At 39.2% G+C, this 22,617-nt stretch overlaps 1 protein-coding gene across 6 annotated transcripts in view; it reads right to left on the bottom strand.

Annotated features, from left to right (window-relative positions):
- The window catches only part of LOC136990497 (TOX high mobility group box family member 4-A-like), a 58,156-nt gene that overhangs the window by 32,083 nt on the left and 3,456 nt on the right, over nucleotides 1-22,617 (bottom strand). For 3 of the 6 annotated variants that reach the window (XM_067288886.1, XM_067288885.1, XM_067288884.1), the window contains exons 2-8: nucleotides 15,021-15,113; nucleotides 14,837-14,944; nucleotides 14,646-14,773; nucleotides 14,375-14,585; nucleotides 14,119-14,246; nucleotides 12,563-12,698; nucleotides 5,492-5,572 (exon numbers count right to left, since the gene is read on the bottom strand). In XM_067288886.1, coding sequence (XP_067144987.1) covers nucleotides 5,492-5,572; nucleotides 12,563-12,698; nucleotides 14,119-14,246; nucleotides 14,375-14,585; nucleotides 14,646-14,773; nucleotides 14,837-14,944; nucleotides 15,021-15,113 — 885 coding nt within the window. Of the gene's footprint in view, nucleotides 1-5,491; nucleotides 5,573-12,562; nucleotides 12,699-14,118; nucleotides 14,247-14,374; nucleotides 14,586-14,645; nucleotides 14,774-14,836; nucleotides 14,945-15,020; nucleotides 15,114-17,787; nucleotides 17,946-18,427; nucleotides 18,563-22,617 lie in introns of those variants that run through there. The other 3 variants (XM_067288887.1, XM_067288888.1, XM_067288889.1) reach the window with 3 other exon arrangements.

The following is a 22,617-nucleotide window of genomic DNA, read 5'->3' on the forward strand; positions in this document are numbered from 1 at the left end:
TGTTCCGTATATCATAGGTAAGTTAATTACTACTTATAGGAGAGAGTTGCCATATGCATACTGGTCACCTAATGCGTATTAGGTCATTTATTTCTAAACAAAGGCTTTATATTGTAAGTTCTAATTAAATCGATAAAGTAGGAACAAAAATTCCGTTACAATAATTGTTTTGTTGTGAATTATAAGAGATTGAAGAAATCAGGTGAGTTTTCTGAGCTTTCTTTATAAGATATATTTTTGTGAATAAAATGGTTTACTTACATATAAACTTATTCAAGAAGTACTATTTTCATATAGATACGCTTTAGGATACCGGTATCCGAAAGCATACTGTATGCATTGTCTTGGAAAAATGATTATATCACAAATATTTATCAATAATAATTAAAAAATTGTGGTCAATTAGCAACTTCGGTAGTTATAGATTGGTTTCAAATTATAATATTCCTATAAATTATTACTAAATAATATATAAATCGCATTTGAAATTAAGTGGTACGCATATGGCAGTTCTCCTCTACCCATTGAGTAAATAAATATTTTCAATTTTACTTATTTTTTATATATTTAAAACTGATTTTTTTAAAATTTGAATTATAGATCAACCTCTAAAAATGCCCCAGAAAAAGAAATGCCGGCAATATTCTGTTGAATATGTAAAGTTTGGTTTTATTTCTTCGCCACAAAATAGCCAACTTCCAATGTGTTTGCTGTGCAATCAGGTATTTTCTAATGAAGCAATGAAACCATCCCGGATGATTGAACATTTAAAAAGAAAACATCCCGACAAGCAGGACAAAGACATTGAATATTTCGAAAATTTAAAAACGATGATTACCAAAAGAAATAAAATAACGGATGTATTCAAAACAGCAACCACAAATATAAATAAGGGATTGGAGGTGTCATATAAGATTTCACGTATAATAGCTCAAAATGCGAAACCTCATAATATTGGAGAGAAATTATTATTACCGGTTATAAAGGAAGTTCTTACCATGACTTCAGCAGATCCAGCCAATATTTTGTCAATGATTCCATTAAGTAATGATACCATATCAAGAAGGATTAGTGAAATGGCCAATGATGTCGAAAATCAACTAACTGCGGATCTCCAAACACGAGAGTTCACTATACAGTTGGATGAGAGTAGTGTACGGGATAGTGATGCAATATTAATGGCTTATGTTAGGTACATAAAGGATTCAAAAATCATCGAAGAAATGTTATTCTGCAGACATTTAGTCACTGATACGAAAGGCACATCAATATATGAATGTTTTAAAACGTATTTTGATGAAAAACAAATTCCTTTGAAAAATATATTGGCCTGTGCAACGGATGGTGCCCCTTCGATGGTAGGACGTCATCGTGGTTTTCTAACCATGTTGAAGGAAGAAAATCCAAATATCTTTACAATTCATTGTATAATTCATAGGCAACACTTGGTTGCCAAATCCATTGGCGGGAGATTACATGAAACAATGAATTTAGTAAAATCAATAATTAACAAAATAAAAGCACACCCACTTAATGATAGATTATTTCGGCAACTTTGCCATGAAAATGATGAAGAATATGAGCGCCTATTATTGCACACGGAGGTCAGGTGGCTATCTAAAGGAAGTTGCCTCAGAAGAATGTTCAACTTATTTGATACAGTCATTAGTTATTTAGAATCAACAAATTATAATTTTCCAATGGAGATATCTGTTTTAAAGAGTGACATAGCTTATTTGGCAGATATATATGCAAAAATAAATGAATTACTTTTGAAACTGCAAGGAAACAATGTGACCATAATTAAAGTGAAAAGTTTAATTATTGGTTTTATAAATAAATTAAGTCTCTATAAAAATAACATGGGTAGAAAAGATTTTTCTTTATTTCCCTGTTTAAGTAATATAATTGTACAGGACGAAAATATTGCAGTTTATTATAAGCATTTGGAAAGCCTAATTGTAGATATGAAACTTCGGTTTAAAGATGTTGAAAATATTCATATTCCTGATTGGGTTATTAATCCATTTAGTGCTGATCCTACTAATGCTCCTTCGCACATTCAAGAAATATTAATAGATTTGCAGGCAAATGTAGAAGCGAAACATTCATTTGAACATAGTACTTTAGAAGAATTTTGGATAAAAATTAGCAGTACTAACACATTTCAGAGACTATGGATAGAAATAAGACTATTAATCATGGCATTTCCAACGTCATACCTAGTGGAAAAGGGTTTTAGTGCGGTTTCTCAAATGCTGACTAAGCAAAGAAATCGCCTCAACATTTGCCAACAAGGTGACTTAAGATTATATCTGTCAAAATTAGAACCCAATATTATTAAACTTTGTCAAGATCACCAACCTCAAGGTTCTCATTAAAATTTCATTTAGTTTATTATTTCTTTGTTATGTTAAAATTAAAACACATTACTTTATGTATCTTACTTTTTTTGTAAATTAAATTAAATTTATAACTAATAAATGTTATTCTACTATTGTTCCTTTCAAATTTCTTTGGATATATCTTACTAACGCCTAATGTAATCTACCTTATATTAGGGATTATCGTACAATTTTTATCAGTTAAAATTTATAGGGGGCGAATTAAGAAGCGGGTCTTACAAAGGGGGCGTTTGGTCCAAAAAGGTTGAGAAACACTGGTCTAGAAATACCGTCATACGTCCTATAGATGACATGGGCCAGGATGTTAGCACACAAATTGTCTCTTGACTACAATATTGCAAATACTTTTCATTAACTTTGGATGAAAGCTGTGACATCACAGACAATGCACAGTTAAGCATATTTGTGCATTACACGAATGATAATTTTGATATTGTGGAAGAACTTCTTGATTTCCGAGCAAACTAGTTTTAACTACAGGCAAGGACATTTTTAAAGAAGTTAAAAATGTAATTGAAGTTAACCAAGTAGAGTGGACAAAATTAGATAGTGTTTGCACAGATGGAGTGCCTTGCATGGTTGGCAGGATAAAAGGTTTTGTTACATTGTTTGAAAATTATTTGGGAAGAAAAGTTTTTAAGTATCATTGTATTATCCATCAAGAAGCTCTTTGTGCCAAGGACTTAAACCTGTCTTCTGCTGTTAACCCTGTAGTGCGCTGTATCAACAAAATACGAGCTCGAGCTCTGAATCGATGACGATTTGGTGAGCTTTTCCTGGAAGAAACGGAAGAGGATAGCAAGTTACTCCTTCATTGTAGTGTGCGCTGGCTTTCCAAAGGAAGTGCACTCGCAAGATATTGGAATTTGAGGGAGTGTGTTTTAAAATATCTGGAAGAATACAATGAACTGCCCAGTGAGTGCTTGCTACTCAAGAATGAAGATTGACTATGGGATTTAGCTTTTCTCACCGATATTATGGGGCATTTAAATAATTTAAATTTAAGATTATAGAGAAAAGATTGTATTTTTCCTACCATAGTTGGTCATATATCATCTTTTGTGAACAAACTTTTGCTTTTTCCTCTCGTTTTTGGAGAAAAAAGATTAACATATTTCACATCAATGCAGGAACTAGCTACTAGAGTCAATAATGCTCCGAATATGATAAATTTAAAAATTTAATATCCATTTTTCAGGATTCATTCAGTGCTACGTTTGATGATTTTCAAGATGATAAAAAAACTGCTGATCTTTTCACAAATCCTTTTTCAATTTCTCTGCAAAAATGTTTATTAACAATAAAACCTAAGTTTGTACATTTGTTTTATTTATTATACAGTGGAACCTCGGTATACGACCTTAATCTGTTCCTGATGTTTGGACTTATACTGAATAGGACGTATACCAAACCAACCTTTCCCACAAGAAGTAATGTAAAAATCATTAATCTATTCTCATGTAAAAAAAACCCCTCTTGATATGATATATTAATGGGGTTGTAAAATAATTTAAACACTGTTTGAGCACATTAATAAAAAAAATAAATTTTATTATAGATTTTTAAAGTTATTACAGTATATTGTATTATATTATTTAAATCATTAAATCAAAATCAAACCAAATCACTCTCTCCTTAATACTAATAATCTGTTTAGAAATTGATTAAACCCCTTTCGCAACATTAGCAGATTTAATAATGTCTTTATTTTTCACGATTGTCGATATCGTCGTTCTCGGAATACGGTATGCAACAATTAAATCTCGAACACCCATGCCACCTTCATATTTCTCAACAATCCCTTTTTTCAGTTCCATTGTGATTTTAGTCATTTTTTTTAGTTTTCTGTTGCTTTTCATTTGCCTTTTTGCAATTCATGATTAATAAAAATAATAAAATTTTACTTACAAATTAAAATCAGAAGAAATTTAACAAAGTTATAAACCATGGGACAGCGAACGTCTAGTGTGGTCTAGTACACTGACAGTGCTACTTGTTCATAGATGGCACGTATAATTGAATTAAGTCGTATACCAAGCAAAATTTGTTTTGTCCAAACAGGACGTATTCTGAATTGGACGTATTCTAAAGCAGATGTATACCGAGGTTCCACTGTATTATTTTTTAAATCTCCACTACTCATACTTACATGAAAAAATGTGCTATTTGCATAAAAATCCCATAATCAGCCTATACATAACATTTTTTCACCTTTATATATTTTTTAGTATGTTGGAAAAGTTGGAAGTGGCACGCGTAATTTTTTTCTTTCAGATAGTGGCACTCTTCCCAACAAGGTTGGCCACCCCTGTCTTAGAACTTTGGAAGTGATGGAAATTTTCAAGGCCTATTGCAAATCAACCTGCATCAATTTTAAGGAGGAAATGAATCTCTCAGCAGCTTGGCAATTTTTGTTAGAAGATAAATCATAAATCATTAAACTATACACGTAGTTACTATAGGAAGTGCACATCATTTCCTAACGGTTTAAGAAAATTAAAGTTTGGGACGGCACGCAGTTTCATTACGTATTCAAACTTTAAGAAGCCAAACACGTTATTATTTAAAAGCATTTGATTACTGGAATCCAGTTACAGCAAATTTGGCCTGAAGAAGAGCCCAGGAGAGGCATCAAAAACGTTTGCCAGTTTATAGATAATTCATGCCGGATATTCATTATAGAAGGTATATATTTTTGTTTTATACAACCCGGTGTGGGAGAAGCTTTACTTTTTGGGATTCTTTAAAAATAAGTTGGGCTACATTTTGAGGAATTGTGCTTTACTTTTTATAAAAAACTATCTGGCGACCACTATCTGCAGGGTTCTCACCAGACACATGCTGTTTACCCTCACATTTATGTTGTTATTATTAATTAACAAAAATAGAGTGCTGTATAAGTATCCATATTCCTTTTCCTTAATAAATTCAATCAGTTTCATGGCATTTAGCATATTACGCAGAAATATGTAAACCTCAAATAATTTGAAATTTGATACTTTGAAATTGCAAATATTTTGTCCCCTAAATTTCAAACTAATGAAGATTTCCTGTAAATGGAATTTCAAAATGTTATACTGGATTACCTTTGACACCAAACTGGCACGATAGGCAGCCAGTGCTTTCAAATATTCTTTTTTGGCAGCTTCAGTCTTCTTTTTATATACCTGAAAAATTATAACAGATTCTTAAAAATATATTTCTAAAATATATCTATAAAATTTATTATTACATATACAGATAGACACCAGTAACTTTTTTATCAACAAATCATTAGAAAACAACTTCCATCCAATCGATCATTCTTTTTGTCCTCCTCCAATAAGGGTACACGTTTTATAGGAGTTTTAATCATATAAACATCAGCCATTATACAATAAGTGTGCTGGCAATCAAGTTTACAAACCAAAACTCAAATCAACTGTCACACTTAGTCGGCCAAGCGCTGCAAACATGACCAATTCATTTAGCAATCATGAATCAATATGAATTTAAGGCAAATTTAAAAACTGTCCAAAAAAAAATAAGTTCTTTCGACAATTTCAAAGTTTGCCATCAAGCTTTCCAAAACACCAAAGATAATCAAATGTATACTTGCTTACTGGAGACTACAAAATCATAAAATAAAAAACCATTCAATCATCCAGCACTAATTCTTTAATATTAAGAACGTTTTCAAACGCATTAAGTGTCCATCATCAGTTACTTTCTTTAAATCGAACATGAAATTCAAACAAACATTACGTAAACAAATTTTAAATAAACGGTTATACAATAAAAATAAAATTAACAAGCAACTAATAAAAGCAATAAATACAAAAAATTAACGATATGCTTAAAGTAAACAAATAAAATAATTCATCCAGGAATATCCTAAGTGTAAATTATGCCTTTTATATAGAATTAGGCCAACATGTCACAAAAAGACTTCCAAGCGGTGGAAAGCCCATTGGCGTCCCTATAATTGATGCAATGTGCGCTCTTCTGTGTCCTGTAAATTTCCAATTTTTCCAAAAATTTTATTGCGTGCTTTGATGATGGAAGCTTGGTCCCAAAAGACCGTGATGCCCTGTTGCTTGGCATAATTAGCAAGGACCGTACTATCAACTGCTTTGTTCACTGACTGCTTATGTTCATTGATTCTCTTTTGTAAATTCCTCAATGTTGCCCTTATATACGCCATGTTAGAGTTGAACCTATGGTTTCGTAGTGGTATTGAGTATATTCCTGTTAAGGAGTTACGTTCATAATTTTTCTTGTTATTTCTTAATAGCTTGTATATAGTGGGTTGTGTCAATAAATGATTTGCAAGTTCCTACTTCTTGAAATCCTCTTAACAAATGGCTTAAGAAAAGATATGTAACTGAGGACCACTTTTTCTTTTTGGTGGTTTCCATTCCTCCCACGTACAGGATTATGATCTTTCTTAATGAGAGCATCTATTTTTTCTCCTTTGTAGCCATGTTGTAATGCTGTTCTTCGGATATATTGTAGTTCCTTAACTGTATCACAAACATCTGTACAATGCGTGTGTGCTCTCCTTAAATATCGCCATTTTGATATGCTCCAGATCCACCGAATTCTTAGGTATAATGATGGGGAGAGATGTTGGTTTACGATAAATATTGGTTCAGATTTCCCCTCCTATGCAAGTTATAGTTAGATCCAAAAAATTAACACTGCTAGCACTCTGCTGCTCCAATTCCAGAGTTAAACCATAAGGGTTACAGTTTATTAGATCTATAAAATGCTTGGTGTTGCGATTATCTTTCCACAAAATAAAGATATCGTCCACATATCTCACATATAATAAGATATCATGTTGTAATAAAGGGAGGATACTGTTTTCCAGATTATGGAGTACCAATTCGCAAAGTATAGATGACATAGAACTATCCATTGGTATGCCTCGCCCTAGTAGATAAGTTTTATCCTCGAATCCAAAGAAAGATGTGTGACATATCAAATCCGCTAACTCTAAGATCTGGGCATGGTATTTGGTAGCATTCCTAATATTGGCAAATAAAAAGTCTCTCAAGGCACAAAAGCATGGAGGAAGCTTGATCGAGGGGTATAATGCCTTATAATCCAAAACCGTCATACATTCCTCATTCATGAGCACATTTTCCAGCTTTCGGATCAAGTCTACCGAGTTTTTTATTGAAAAAAGCAAAACTTGCATATTTCTTTGTATAAATTTAACAAGTTGCTTTTCTATCCTGAAAGTAGAGCATTACACTTTTCTACTACAGCGCATAATTGCGAACCCGGTTTATGGGTTTTTCCGAAGGCAAAAATTCTTGGAGTCCTGGGAACTAGTAAAGTAGCGGCCCTCATACCCAGAAGATTCGCTAAAGGAGTTAGGGTGAATCTTCTCACTCTTTGTTGTAATGTCTGCAGAGATAATGTCTGCAGCTTTCACTCCAATCCGGCGTCCGAAAATCATGGAATTCTACACCAAAGCATTGACGACTACCCGGCACGTCCAAGTTTTGCAAAGGAATTCATTAACATTATTCTGTACAAGATTTATTGTCTGCTGATCCAAGAAAAGGTCACCAATGAAAGTTATTCAGCCTTCACATAAATAATATAATTAAATCATTCACTGCCTTATTTTTAAATAACTTGGTTCATAGGAAAGCATAAATTCTACAATCTCACAATTTTCCCGTAATTATTCAAAGTTAGGAATATTCAATTCGATGCAATTACCCTCTCACTCCCCACAATTTACGAAATTTTTTCTGCAAAATTCACCTCCATATATTTTAAGTCAAATGTCAAGAGTTTCTGCTTTATCAAAAGGAAAAAACAGAAACAAAAAATGACGACTCAATATTTAATTTAGAGCAATAAAGTTACCATTAAGATACTAAATAAAAAAAATCCCACAACAAATTGCTTAACTGTCCCAGCAACATTTAAAACTGCAAGTGTGGCACCATCCATTACAATATTTTATTAAAAGACTTTTTATTTTTAATTATTGTAAAATGAGAGAAAGCCTAATTTCAAGAGTAGGAATAGGTTTTATAAAAAGAATTGTAAATATAGTAATAAGGAGGGAAATAGTCATTAAGTCTGAACTTACCTAGAGACTGAGGTAGGGTCAGACTTAACGACCCCCTCTTTATCTCCCCATCCCCTTGACCTTGAATCACCAAAATTTAATAGCAGCATTGATCCCCTAATACATAAACTTTCCTACAAAAATTTTAAAAACTTTTGACAAAAGCACGAAAGTTTTTTAGCCAGGTCCATTGAAGCCATAATTCGACTCTGGCTGTTTATTCGTTGTGCCCACACAAAATGACCAGTATGAATATTTCTGTACTTGGTCATTCTACCAGGACCAAAAACACAAGTTTTTGTGTTAGATTTCCACTTATGGCAAGACAGTCTTAATGCTGTTGCAGAGAGCGGGTGCAACTCTGGTCTTGCATTGTCGACATAAAAGTAGTCAGCCATAAATACAGCGTAACTTTTGGCATTCCAGTGCATTAGACTAATTTGTAAGACGGGTTCAACCAAATATTTTATTACTGCATATTTCAATCTTACATATCTATCAATTTTTATACAAGTTGTGAAAAAAAGACATGAAGAAACAAAAACTACAGTTGTTTTCGTTTCTTCCTGTAGAAATAATGGAAAGCTACTAGTTTAAAAGGTACTATTTATATTATTTGGCATACACTTTAACATGTATTAAGGCAGAATTTCCAACAAAGAATTTAATTAACCAGGGTAAAATCAAAACACATAAAACAAAGGCCACATTCCGCCAATATAAAATCCCACAAAGTCAATTAATTGGGTTGAATAAACAACCGGTCAGTGGTCCTGCTGCTTGATGCATTAAATCTATTTTGCGCCAAACAAAAGACCAACTGCCTGCATTTTTCATATTTAACCAGACAAATATTTATCTCTGTGGAAAACGACTGTCTCCAAAAGACCTGGGCCAAGAAACGGCAGCCTCCGCCTGGTTCCGTTCACCTTCTGGTTTCTGGACTAGGCGGTTCCCGTTTAACAAAATATTGTCAGAGAACACTAGAAGAAAATTCACTCATTACCCAACTTTTCTTTTGTTAAAAATGTCGTAACAATTACTCTCTCTTGTCTCTTATCATATTTTCAATTCCAATAATTGACAAGTTAATAATATTTTGAAGTTCCTTCTGTAATAAAGATTTAGACTGGAAATTTCAATATTTTGTTATTTCCAATAATTAAGTAAAACTAAGTACTACAAAGGATAGTTCAATTTCACCACATCTAAAATTTTATAATTAATGAGCAATTATTTTATTGTGATGTGGTCACAATGTTGGGTCACAATTTTTAATCATATTTTCAATTTATTTAGTTTAAAATATATGTTTCCCACCTCATATCAGTGATCAATAATTGCTTGTCATCTATCTAACTTATTTTGAGAGAAAATTTTTGAACCAAAATCACGTGATTTCCAGCTTCCACCATTAGTTCATATATAGTTAATCGGAGCCTCCTGCCCCTAAGCTTCCTATATCTGGTCTTGAATTTCATCTATTTGACTCCGTTCTTGAGATTAAGGAAAAACAGATGGACAGTTGGATGGACAACAGTGAAAATTTATAAGTCTACAATTTTTTTAAACTGCAGCCCTAAATCTGCATTGACATTAACAAAATGCAAATGGCCTCCAAGAATTTGTGTTTTAATACACTTAAATATGTATAGGCCTATATTATATTAATAAACTTTTATTATTACACTGTATTAATAAATATTATATGTTGCATTTTTATGCGCAAAACACAGCTAAAGAGATAAAGAAATACTTTGTTTCGGTATCAGAAACAGATTAGTCCATTTTATATTGTTCCTTATGAAAAAATTTATTTATTCTGAAACAACTTTCAGGTATAAATAATGTTCGAAAACAGAGATTTGACCGTATTTGTACATTCCATGTGCTGCCCCAGGGAGGTCTCTTCATTGATTATTGGCTTTATTCGAAACCAGAAGAATCGCTAACTATCGAAAACCATCTCTATGTCCAGCATGCACTATTGCCACCCTCTATGTGGCACCACGGTCCAGGTACTTAGTAACATCAGTTTGTTTCTGAAATATAATGGCTCCAGAGTTTTTCTAATCACCTTTCAGGGTTAAAAGGAACAGAGCTTAACTGTGCCCATCGCACAAAGACAATAATCTCTCCCAAAGAGAAAACCTTTCTTAGAAAGTTCCCCGCAGACAACAATGGACATTAAGTGGCCCTGACCGAGAAGATGAGCACTGCATTCCATTTAATGAAAATATTTTGCATAAAAATTGTGCATTGTTTGCATAAAGAGAATATAACCCAGGACCATTTTCAATTGAAAATTAAGTAGACATATTTTAGTCTTTTTCTTTAATCTATTTTCACCATCCAAAGCCAACTTACTGTTACTTCTGTGTTGGATGGAGGATTAAAATATTAAAAAAAGGATTAAAAAAAAAACTTTAAAATATGTCCAAAATATTTTCAATTGAAAATTAAGTATTCTATTTGAACGCTTAGACTAGTTTTATTAATTCAATTTCATTTGAACGTCTGGAAACACCAAGAGTGAACGATTGCTGCCCATCGGAGGGAAATTCCACACTTTAGGCCTAATATAAAATGATTGCCAAAATGCGTCTAAACATAAACGTACGCCAATAATAATAATAATAATAAAAACTACAGAAAACACATACTCAAAGATACAACACTCACAAATGACACATGCAGAAAATGTCACATTATGCCAGAAACTATACAACACATCACCTCTGGTTGCAAGCTCTTGGCACAGACAGATTATTTACACAGACATAATCAAGTAGCAAATATAATACATCAAGAGCTTGCAAAGAAACACAAATTAGTACACATCCATGAACCATACTACAAATACATTCCACAGACAGTATTGGAAAACAACACGCACAAAATGTACTACGACAGAGCCATAATCACAGATAAAACAATTTACCACAACAGACCAGACATCACACTCATTGACAAACACAATAAAATCACATACATTATAGACATATCCATTCCAAACACTCACAATATACAAAACGCATGCACTGAAAAAATTAGCAAGTACACAGAACTCGCCCAGGAAATAAGGCATCTGTGGAGGATGGATAGGGTGCTTATTGTACCTGTCGTTCTCTCCTCTACAGGTGTCATACCACACACACTACACAAAAGCCTGGGCACATTACAATTGAATAGAAACACATACATCACACTACAGAAGGCCACTATATTGAATACAAGTCATATTGTGAGAAAATTCCTGAATACAGACACACACACTGATACCCTTTTTTAATTTCTGTTTTGGTCCGGCAGAGTACACAGCCACCGGTGTTAACCAAGTACAGTCAAACTTGTTTTTATGCGCTCTTTTTATGTGCGATTTTTTTAATGCGAATTTTTAATTTGTGCGGTATAGTTGGCGACTAGTCTCGTGCGATTCGTCATGTCTTACGTTGACTTATTATAGCTAAATAAACTTATTATAGCATAAATGCACTTATTATAGTAATATTATTGCATGAATATGCGAAAAATGAAATAATTTACTTTTTAAGTCAACAAAACACCACCTGGACAAAAATATGTAAAACAGACGATAGACCAGACGATGCAGTCAAGTGCTGACATCTGTTGTCAATAAATTCTATTTCGTACGGTTTTGAGTTATTTTCTATGTGAGACTTTTTTTATGCGGTCCCTGTTGACCGCATAAAAAAAAATTTTTTTAATTGTGTCGCGAAAAATATTATTTACAGCCATTCGTGAAGTTTTGCGAGATTTTTTTTTATGCGTTTTTTTTAATGCAGTCCCTATCCCCCGCATAAAAACAGGTTTGACTGTATATCTCACTTAACCCAACATAATAATAATTAGGTATTTAAATCAATGACACAATTTCTATATTTTATAATTTTTTATCTCCCAAATTATTTCAATTTCCACTTAAAAGTTATTAACTACAGTAAAGCATTAAAGAAATTAATTGTTTGCCAACAACTGGCAATTTTTTTCTTAAGAAGGAATGGGTTGGCAGTTTTAGTGGAGCAAACATACTTGAATAGAAGAATGCAGTGGAATAACTTACATTTTTGTGGTCGGCATCCAAACTGTCCCATAGCGAGGCAACGATCTTGGACACCTCTCCGAAGGTGGCGTTGGGATTCTGACCTTTGATGGCTGCTTGCCTGTCCCGGAAAAATAGAGCGTAGGCAGAAACGGGCCTTGAAAAGACAACAATCTGCAGTTAGTCTGGAAAAACAGCTCACTTTCCGTTATAATGACATCTTCTCCTGGCCATTTGCCGGGAGAAGACGTCTGGCAAAAAAGAATTGGGCAGTGGTATTTTTAAGTGTGGATTAAAAACGACATTACAAATATAGTGGCAAAATGTTACCACAACCTATGATAGTACAGGACACGCTAATTGTATAACACGAGAGTACGAGAAAATAGACAAAAACTCCATCTGAATATAAAGTAACGTGACAAAAGAAAGGTTTCATTTGCTGGAATTCATCCACATAACGCATCAGCAATCTGTCGGGGGATAAAGCCTAGTACTTGCACATGGTAACAAAGAACAAAAAAACAATGTCAAAGCTGATGAAATGCTGCAAAGCGAAAAATTTTTGGCTTTTGCCATGGCAGAAAGCAAAACAGTAAAAATTATACCAATAGGAAAGCTGTTTACTAAAGTCGTCGTAAACATCACGCAGGACAACAGCATTCAAACTACAGTGGGCATGGCTAAAGCTTTATTTCTACTCTAATACCATTAATATAATATTTATATGCTATGTTACTATCTGATTTAAATATTAATGCCAAACAGATGTATAGTACTTACTGCATAAAGTATTGGAACAGCATAATGGTAATTCAGGTACAAAAGTATCAGATAATCCTAACTTCTGAGCATTTCAAAATATTTTTCTTATCCAAATTCTTTGCTTTATTTGCAATGAGATCATAAGCAAATTTAGAAAGTTCAGTTGACATAACAAAACGATCCTGGTCAGTGCCGTTTTCAGCCACCAGCACTCTGTTCACGTTATACTACTGTAGTGGCCTTTTACTTACAACTAGCAGATGGTACACGTTTTGATCATATGATAATTTCCATACGTGACACAGAAAGAAGACTGAACTGAACATTTCTGCACATGAATACCGGGTTTTAGGTGCGAAAAGATTTTCCAATTGGTTGCAATATATTCTTTTTTATACAATCATCCCTATTTTGACAAGGATTTAAAATTACAAGTGTAGCACGAGTCAAAGGAAAGTAGCCACATTAAGCCATATTTAAAAGTATGGGCTATTTAAAATTTATTATCGCACGCTTTGGCAAAAATCTGGATAAGAAAAGCAGTGGGTTTCTGGGCCTGGGAAAGGAGAGGTGTCAGCAAAAGTAAAAATCTGTCCCCCAGACCTGGAAACCCACCGCTTCCCGACAATTATTAATTTACATAACGTGCATCTTTATTCGAACTGACAAATCGAATGTCGCTTTGTCTGGCAGCCCAGAATTAGCTTTCCCTTCCAAGTGGCTTTGTGTGGCAAACAATATTCCCGGCAGTCGGCACCATAAACTGGTCCGAAAGGGCAGAGAGAAAGAAGGAAATCAAAGGAAGGACTTACTTCTGCGGTTCGTTGGGATCCCTCTTTTTCTTCTTCTTCTGGGGCTTGGGCTTCTTGGCTGCGGATGACTTGATCGCTTCCATCCGGTCGGGAGGCTCAGGAGAAGGGCGTTTGACCGATCCCATCAGCTGCAAAAGGGAGAAGGCACCTAAGTCCAGGAGACGACCACTCACTTCCTTTCCGTTCCCGAAACGCAAAGGGGGCGCCGAGCCCCAGACATGGAAAGGTGTGGGTGGGGCGACAGAAGAAGACCCACCTGAGACAGCGGAGTGCTGTCGTCGCTGTCTTCGCTGGTCTCCAGTCTGGGGGAGGCATGAACCGAGTCAGCGGGCGATGGGTGGACGGCCACAGCTCCGACCGAGGACCGGCACGCCTCGGAGGGTGGCCGGGTCCGTCCAGGAGGTGGGCGGCGAGCCTCGGCCGAATCGGGATACCGGGGAGGCGGAGGCAGACCGTAGTCTCGGGCCCTGTGAAAAGACCGAGATGAGAAGAGCAGGAGAGACCGACTTTCGCGAAAAAACACTTACCCGGGACGGACGTCGCTCCGGTCGGCCGACGCCTCCGAGACCGCGGCCGAGACATAGCCGGAGTTGAGCGGATCGGTCGAGGGAACGGAGGGATCAACAGCGGAGTCGGGCGGCGCACCCGTAGGAGGCTGAAAATAAAAAAGACGCGGGTGAGGAAGGGCGGATGGGGAGACCGGGCCAAAAGCACTCACCCGTCGGTAGACGTCGGCCTCCCCTGTCGAGGCCTGGTGGTCGGCAGGAGGCAGTTGCAGAGGAGGAATGTCAAACTCTTCGTCCCCGAAGCTAGGGGTGTGAAATGTCTGCAAGTACCGGACAGAAAGGTTAAAAGACGCCGTTTGGCAGAGGAATCCAGGTTCCTCCGGCAAAGTCACCCACCTGATCCAGGGACATGTAGGTCCCACCGCGCTGTCTGGTGGCGCTGCAGTCGTCTTCAGAAATGTTCAGAGACAGGTCGAAGTTATCTGCCGGCTGAAAGAGAAAAGCAGTATTAGCTTCCAGCTTTTTAGCCACGAAAGAAAAGGACGGACCTCTGACACCCGCCCTTTCGACCGCAAAAATAATTTTGGTGTCAGATCCGAGACACCCAATGTAAGCAGTAAACGTCAATCGAAACGATGTTTCAGGCCGTGCAAGAAAAATCCCAGGTTTTCGGTGTGAGACCAACGTTAAATATCCATGTTTGGTTATTTTGTTCTTTTTTGGGACAACTATTCCGATTCTGTCAACAGGACAAACGAAACCCCAACCGACAATCGTAATAATAACCGCAAAGAGAAAGGTAAAAATCAAAAAACCACCACCAATTATTCACCGTAATGGACAGAGCAGTTGACTTTTCAATTACCATATTTGAATTTTTATTTTCTTTCTTTTTCCCACATTAATGTTATGCGCATCCCACAAATATCTAAGACCAGCTTTCCAACTGCTAATTTTCTCATTCAGTATTTTTCGGTTAACAGGACTTCAGAAGACTATCCCATTTAACAGTTTAGCCCACTTGACAGTTCATGGAGTACTTGATGTCATATAGTTGTAGAGGGTATGGGGCTCGCCCCACCCAGGCGTCGAGGTGCGAGCCATAGCCAGCACCTAGAAGCATGTCAGGAGGATGCAGAAGACTGATATGTGTTAAAAATTGGCCTTCAGAGACAAGTATCACGCCAAGGGTCCACAGACCCTTGGCATGATATTTGTCTCTGGGGTGGTGTGAAACTGCTCATCCACAGCTCAAATCTTAACCATTGCCATACATATCGACTGGCGTCCCGTTCACTGAAAAGTATACCTTTCATTCCTTACTGGCTGGATACAATTTTTTCTGTTCGTCTGTCTAAAGCCTGGTACTCAATACGGAAACGGATGACGAACGGCAAAATGACATCACTTTTGCCGTCGAAGCCAATGGAATACCAAGTAGAAAATTTTCCACTTTTGTAGCGGCGGAAAGCAGAACAGTGAAAATTAGACCCATAGGATGGCCGTTTAGCAGCGTCGTTGTAAACACCACGTGGGACGATAGCATTCGAACTTAGCGATCGGCAAGGCTAAAAAGCTTTGTACAGTAATATGATAACAGATTTCATTTATACGCTATATTACTATCCGATTTCAATATTAATGTCGAATAGACGTAAAGTATTGGGAATGGCGTAATGGTAATTCGGTTACGAAAGTATTCGATATTCCTAACTTTCAACAATTAAGAATATTTATTCCTATCCAAATTCTTGGCTTTTGTGCTGCGATAAGATCGTAAGCAAACTTAGATCGTAAACAAACTTTAACTAATCGATATAACAAAGCGATCTCGGCGCCATTTTCGACTATCGGCACGTGGCCTACGTACTGTACTGTACAATAGTAGCCGTTTACGGATGACAGATGACGCGCGTTTCAACTGTACGATAATTTCCACACGTGAATACACGGGAGGCGGAAAAAAGACGAAAATTTTAGCTTACCGTTTCCGTCGTTCGGTTCTGCACGTACCAGGCTTAAGTTCCGTGTGTTTGCCTCCAGAGGCGCCTCTTCGTTAGGATTATTTCGAAAAAAAATATATACAGGGTGGGCCAACGAAAACGAAACGGCAGAGTGTTCGTGTTCGTCCAAGCAAATCGCTCGGACAGGTCGATTTTATACTCGAGGGGACATCTTTTGCAATAAGGTTTTTGCGATTCTGAATACAACAGACAACAAAAAATTTAAAAAACTCATTTATTTTGTATTAACTAAACAAACATTTATTTCGAAAAAAAATATTTGTTTAGTTAATATTCAGATTCGCAAAAATTTTATTGCATAAGATGTCCCCTCGAGAATAATATCGACCTGTCCGAGCGATTTGCTTGGACGAACACGAACACTGCCGTTTCGTTTTCGTTGGTCCATCCTGTATATATATTCAATTTCCCTAGCGCCTAATACAATTGCGCCAGTTCTCAAACTTTTTACGTAATATCCAAGTTTCGGTATCCGATAGAGGCGCGACCTATTCCAACGCCAAACCGTACGCCAGCGCCGAAAGCCCGAGCGAAGGCGAAGAATTGCCGCGGTATCCGGACGATGAGGTGGGTGGCGGTGTTGCCCGCGACATTTTACTTTGCCATCGTTCGAAGAGATTAATTAAAAGACAGAAGCGGATCGACAAATCGAACGGAAACAGATTCGAAAACGCGTATCCAACCGTGGGTTTTCGTAAATGGAACCGGCTAAATGGAAAGTGATCGTCGTTTGACGGTATTCTCGGGGGAGCGTTCTCTAGACGCTTATATTTTCAATTTCTTTTGCTAATACTTTCTACGTATTTACGGAAGTAGAAAAGTGGCGTGGCCGGACGAACCCGCGAAAACGCTCCTCCTGCGCTGCGCTACCGGGTCAAGTACGCCGGAACCCGCTTAAATTAACAAATTCGGTGGCCGTCTTTTCGAACGGCGAAATCCCCAGGCCGGAAGGTGGCGTGGGTACGAGTCGACGTTCTAACGCGCACGTTAGAAAAGGTAAACCCGGCCGCCGAGCCTAGGCGTCCGGTTTGGCTTCCAAGTACAGTACATACGGATGCCTGTCACCCTAGGACCTAGGCTAGGGGGAAGTGCCTAACCCGGATCTTTAAATCTGGGTGGGTAACTAACAATTATATTACCTTCAGGAGGTCCGTTCTTTTCGTATTTATCGGACGAGACCGTCGACTTTTGGGCTACATTTTACGACGGACCGATGATCGGGCGAGTAAAAATGGTCGTTTGCCGACGAATCGGCAAGTTTATTCCAAGGGTACGGCGAAATTGCTTCGAAGAAAGTCGGGACGCCGGTTCTGTCGCTGTCGGGTCGATCCACCCGTAATAATCCTTCTAAACTCTCGTTCTTTCGTTTACCGGTCCTTACGGATTGACGCTCCGATTAATTACGCCGTAAGTTTCCTACCGTCCCGTTACACTTCAACCTCTGAACGATCAAAAAGTCGTCAAATTCCTTTGTCCGGTCCTTCCCAGCAGGCCGACGTCGCCGCAAATACTAAAAGTGCCGACAATTTTCAAATCCCATCGGTCGTCAGTCACGTCGATACTCGCCGGAAGTCGGAACGTCTTTCCGCTTCCGGTGAGGCCACGAAATCTCTCCCGTCGGATACGAACGGTCTCGTCCCTCTTCCCGATTTTTCTCCGTCCGTAACGCCAAAGGACAGTTCCCGGACCTTTCTTCACCAGCACGGCGCCCGGGCGGATCGACGGCCGTCCGCCGCCGCCGCGCCTTTCATCCGACTTTTCTCTTCCGTCCTCCCTTACCTTTTCTGCGTGGAACTCGGTCCGATGGACGAACGGAAACGGCGATCAGAAAGTCGCGGTCGAGGGCCGAAAAAGGACCGGCGGTCGGCGGCCTCCGACCATGTGTCGTCCTTTCACCATCGCCATTTTGAAAACTGGACTCGACCATCCCGGACCGAGGGAGGGAAGCAAAGCGGAGCGTCTCCGGTCGACGGCGCCATCTACTGTTTCCTTTTTAAAACGCTTTTACTTAACCGGTCCCGTCTGGCCACTCGAATTTCGTCCGGTAATTAACCGGACGACAAACTCGGTAGGCACATCTTCACGATGTTTTAGGAGGGTGACCTCCTCCCGCATTCTATTCGTTTCGAAACCCGATTAACGTAATGAAATGTAGAATTAAATGGCGTATATCGTAGCCAGGTATACAATGGGAACGACGTCGTCCCGCCGTCTTCCACTCCGGTGTTAAAAAAGACGCCCGACCAAAGCCGTTTAAAAAGTTTTTAACACTTTAAAATTGGATCCAACGGGAGGATTTTTATTAAGCCAGACCGAAGAATCAGCTTCCGCCGGGACGACTTTCTCTCGGAAAGAAGTGGGCCGAGGGACGCCGGAGGCCGGGAAGAAAGAGCCGGATAACAAAGAAGAACGCCGTCTCGGCCGGCGACAGGTGGTCCTCCGACGGTCGACAGATGGCGGGCGCTCCGCCATCCACCTGTCGTCGGGCGGGGCGGTCCGGCAGTCCCGGTTTACCGCCGGGCGTCCGTCTCCCGAAATCCTCCACGCTCGGTTTTCCTGGTTTATTTCTTTTCCGAAATTGGAAAGGTCTCCGGCTGATCGATAAAAGAAACCCGAAAGCAGACGTCAGGTGGAAAACGCACGCCTTCCTTTCCGGAGCCCGAGAAAATTCCAAATAAAAGTATTCCCCGGTCATAAACGTCCGTTTCGTCGTTCCCTTCTCTACTGACACGCGAGAAAGGAACGCCACCCATGAACGGACAAAACGAGACGTCAATTCCCTTCCCGCCAAAGGGGAGGCGCAGTTTTCGTCTGGTTTTCTTACGGCGGAAGCCGAAAATGCACGCCCTACGCTTCTGCCATCCGCGGGGGCGGTCTAGTATTATTCCGTACGTACTGTAGAACACGTAAAGAAATAATTAGGTTCGACTGCCGTCGGTCGGCCGTCGACGGTTAAAACGTATGCGCGGCCCAAGGAGGTCAGCAAAGTAAAAGTTATTTATTTACTTACTCTTTGCGGGCGCCCAGACTGAAAGAGTTAAAAGTCCTCCCTGCCGGTCCCCGGGCCGGAAGTTTGGAAAAACTACCTACTCCCCTTTCCCGTCCGAGGGTTTTCTCCGGTCTTCTCCCACCGGCGTATTCTCGCCAGAAGTGGCCCGGAACATCTTGCCGCGGAAATCGGCGGGTACCGAAAACGTACTCCGTCGTCCGGTCGTTTCCGGTGCCGAAAAAACGGAGGATGGGGATCGACTCTTCTCTTCCCTCGGGCGACCCGGGCCGCGGTCGGGCTTAATTTAACGCCCGGAAAACAAAAGTCCCCGACCTTTTGGGCTCCCGAAATTCGACTTGAGGGGCGAATGGGACCGGACCCAGGCGCGTTTTCCGTTCGAACCGGTGGAGGGTGGCTGGGACCGGACCGGACGATTGTTTCTCGGCAATTAATTAATTTAAAGCGGAAAGAGGAGGAGGAGGAGACGTTTCTCTTTCCTGCCGGTGTCCGAAAGTGCTGTGTAGAGTCCGGCGTGGGGTTTCCTTCCAAATAAAAAAATGATGCCGTTTTCCCCAGGAAAACTATCGACGTCCAAGTTCGAATTTCTAATTGGTCTTTTTAAGATCCGGAACTCTCGTGCCCAAACCGACGCCCGGTTACTTCGACGCGTCAGACTTAGGAAAACGAGAATGCGGAAGGTCGAACGACGTAGGAGCGAGGGAGGACGTGGACCAAGTAAACGCTTCCTCCTTGGAGGCACTTTGAAATTCGCGCGTTTTTTTACGGTAGAGAAACGACGGTTAAAGCCTTACAGGTATTCCCTCCGGCCCGATTTACCACCGGCAAATGGCGTTTTCACCTAGCCACGCGCGTCCGCGTACGCGTAGACGCCACCGGATGGCGGAAAGTAAAAAAGAAAGGCTATTTTATCCCGCAAATCCCGAGCGGAGCGACGGACTCCCAGCGTTATCTCGATGCGTACGATGTGACTCGTACAACACGACACGTGAACTTTAAAGATGCCGACGGTAGTTTAAAAAGTTGAGATCCGGTTTTTTAATAATCGAACGTTTCTTCTACCGCCAAATTGTATGAAAAGTCGTTGCAGGAATTATTTTTGGCCGTTTCGGTTCAAAACTCGTCTTATACGTTTGATCAAAGATTCGACAACACTCTATCCGGTGGCACGGTACGCGTCGGAATAACGCTTCCGGCCCGTCGGTGCTTCCCCGTTTGCAGCTGTAAAAATGAATTTTTTTTTTTTTTACTTTCCGCCACCCGGTGGCGCGTGGCTAGGTGAAAGCGTCGTAGGCCGCTTACGCTGGGAGTAAATCGGATTTTAGACAGAGGAATGCGCCCCCGCCGAAATCCCGTCTTCCGTTTTCGGCCGGGACTTTACCCATTTTCCGTGGTTTAAATACGTCTCGAGGGTAGATGGCTTCTACGCCTCTTTAATCCGGTAGTGGTGGGTTTACGCAGCGAAGAATCCGGCGCGGATTGGCAACTTACCGTACTTCCGCGCTGTCCGGATGGGTCCGAACCCGGCAGTCTAAGTACAAGCGAAGAAGGCGCGCGGTCGACACCTCCAAATAATGGAAAAAAGGAAGAGTCGGGCGGAAGGAAAGTGAGAAATAGCGCGTTACGCGAGGAACGAAAGTATTTAAGTATAACTACCCTTTCGATTGCCACAAGCCTTTGCCCAAACGACAGTGGCGTGAAAATAGTAATTGCCGGTGACGAATTTTTGTTGGTTTTCCTTTTGATAATTTGATTAAAGTAGCTTGGAATACGTGAGAATGCAAAATTTTTAAATGAAAAATAATTATTTGAAGATAAAATACGAGTACGGTTCATTCGAAAGCGGCAAGAAGTTGTAGGCTAGTGACCACCGTCGGAACGCAATTTCGGAAACAATGGGATCGTCGTTTGATGTGTTGGGGGACGAAATATTCGGCCTTGGGGCTCTATTCCAGTTTACCCGCCGAGCTTCAAGAGCAAAAAAATGCCCAGAATCGTAAGTATTTTATTTTAGACTAATTACTGGACCGAGTTCCAAAAGAATGGCTGTCTCGAGTTATTGGAGAACAAATATTTTAATTTTCAACTATGATATACGCGAGTAAAGTACCGTACGGTACAGTAATATGGGCTATGAGGTAACTTTGATTTTAATTCGTTTTACAGTTTTATATTGATTTTTACAACGAAAAATTTTAAACCCATCGTTAATGGCTTTTGATGGTCGGACTAGTCGTATTTTGTCTCGTTTCCGTCGAATAAATTACATCCGGTATCCGGTAGGACGACAGGATTAACGGGATAACGCAACGCAATTGGCGGGCCTTGCGTCGAAAGGAGATGCCTCCTGAAATACTATTTCGACATTACGGTGGTATCTCGTACTTCCAACGCTAAATTCGACAAAAATTTACCTAGGATTTCCAACGATGCTTCGGAGTTCGAACCGTGCACGCACTGAAAATGCGCTCGAACCGTAAATGCCAGTCGTCTCTCACTCTGCGTTAAGCCGGTATGTTTTCGGTACTGTTTTCGCTTGGTTATATACATTGTGTTTTTTGTCGATTTTTAACAATTTCTTCCGGCAATTTTTCTTCGACGACATTTTCGAATTCCCCGTACGTTGTTTATCCGTCAGTTCAAATTTCTCCAACGGAACTTTTCAATCATACTTGCATATTCGAAGCTCGGGAGCATCTTCCCCGTACACGTTACCAACCTTTTGTCCCGTTTGTATGGCGTTATATCCTTTCCGAAATTCTTACGGATACGCTTTTTATTCGAAGACATTTCTACTCCATTTTATTCGAACAAAGTAAGAAGTAAAAAGTTTAAAATAAGCTTGTAAACAAAGATTACGATTTTCCATTAACAAAAATGTGTCCAATTTCACCACCGTCACAATTAAATCGCGCATCTACGTTAAATAACGGCGGTCGTTAAAAATAAGCAAAAACTTTCC

The sequence above is a fragment of the Centruroides vittatus genome, unplaced genomic scaffold (genome assembly GCF_030686945.1).
Source record: "Centruroides vittatus isolate TY-2023 unplaced genomic scaffold, ASM3068694v2 scaffold_944, whole genome shotgun sequence".
NCBI lineage: Eukaryota > Metazoa > Arthropoda > Arachnida > Scorpiones > Buthidae > Centruroides > Centruroides vittatus.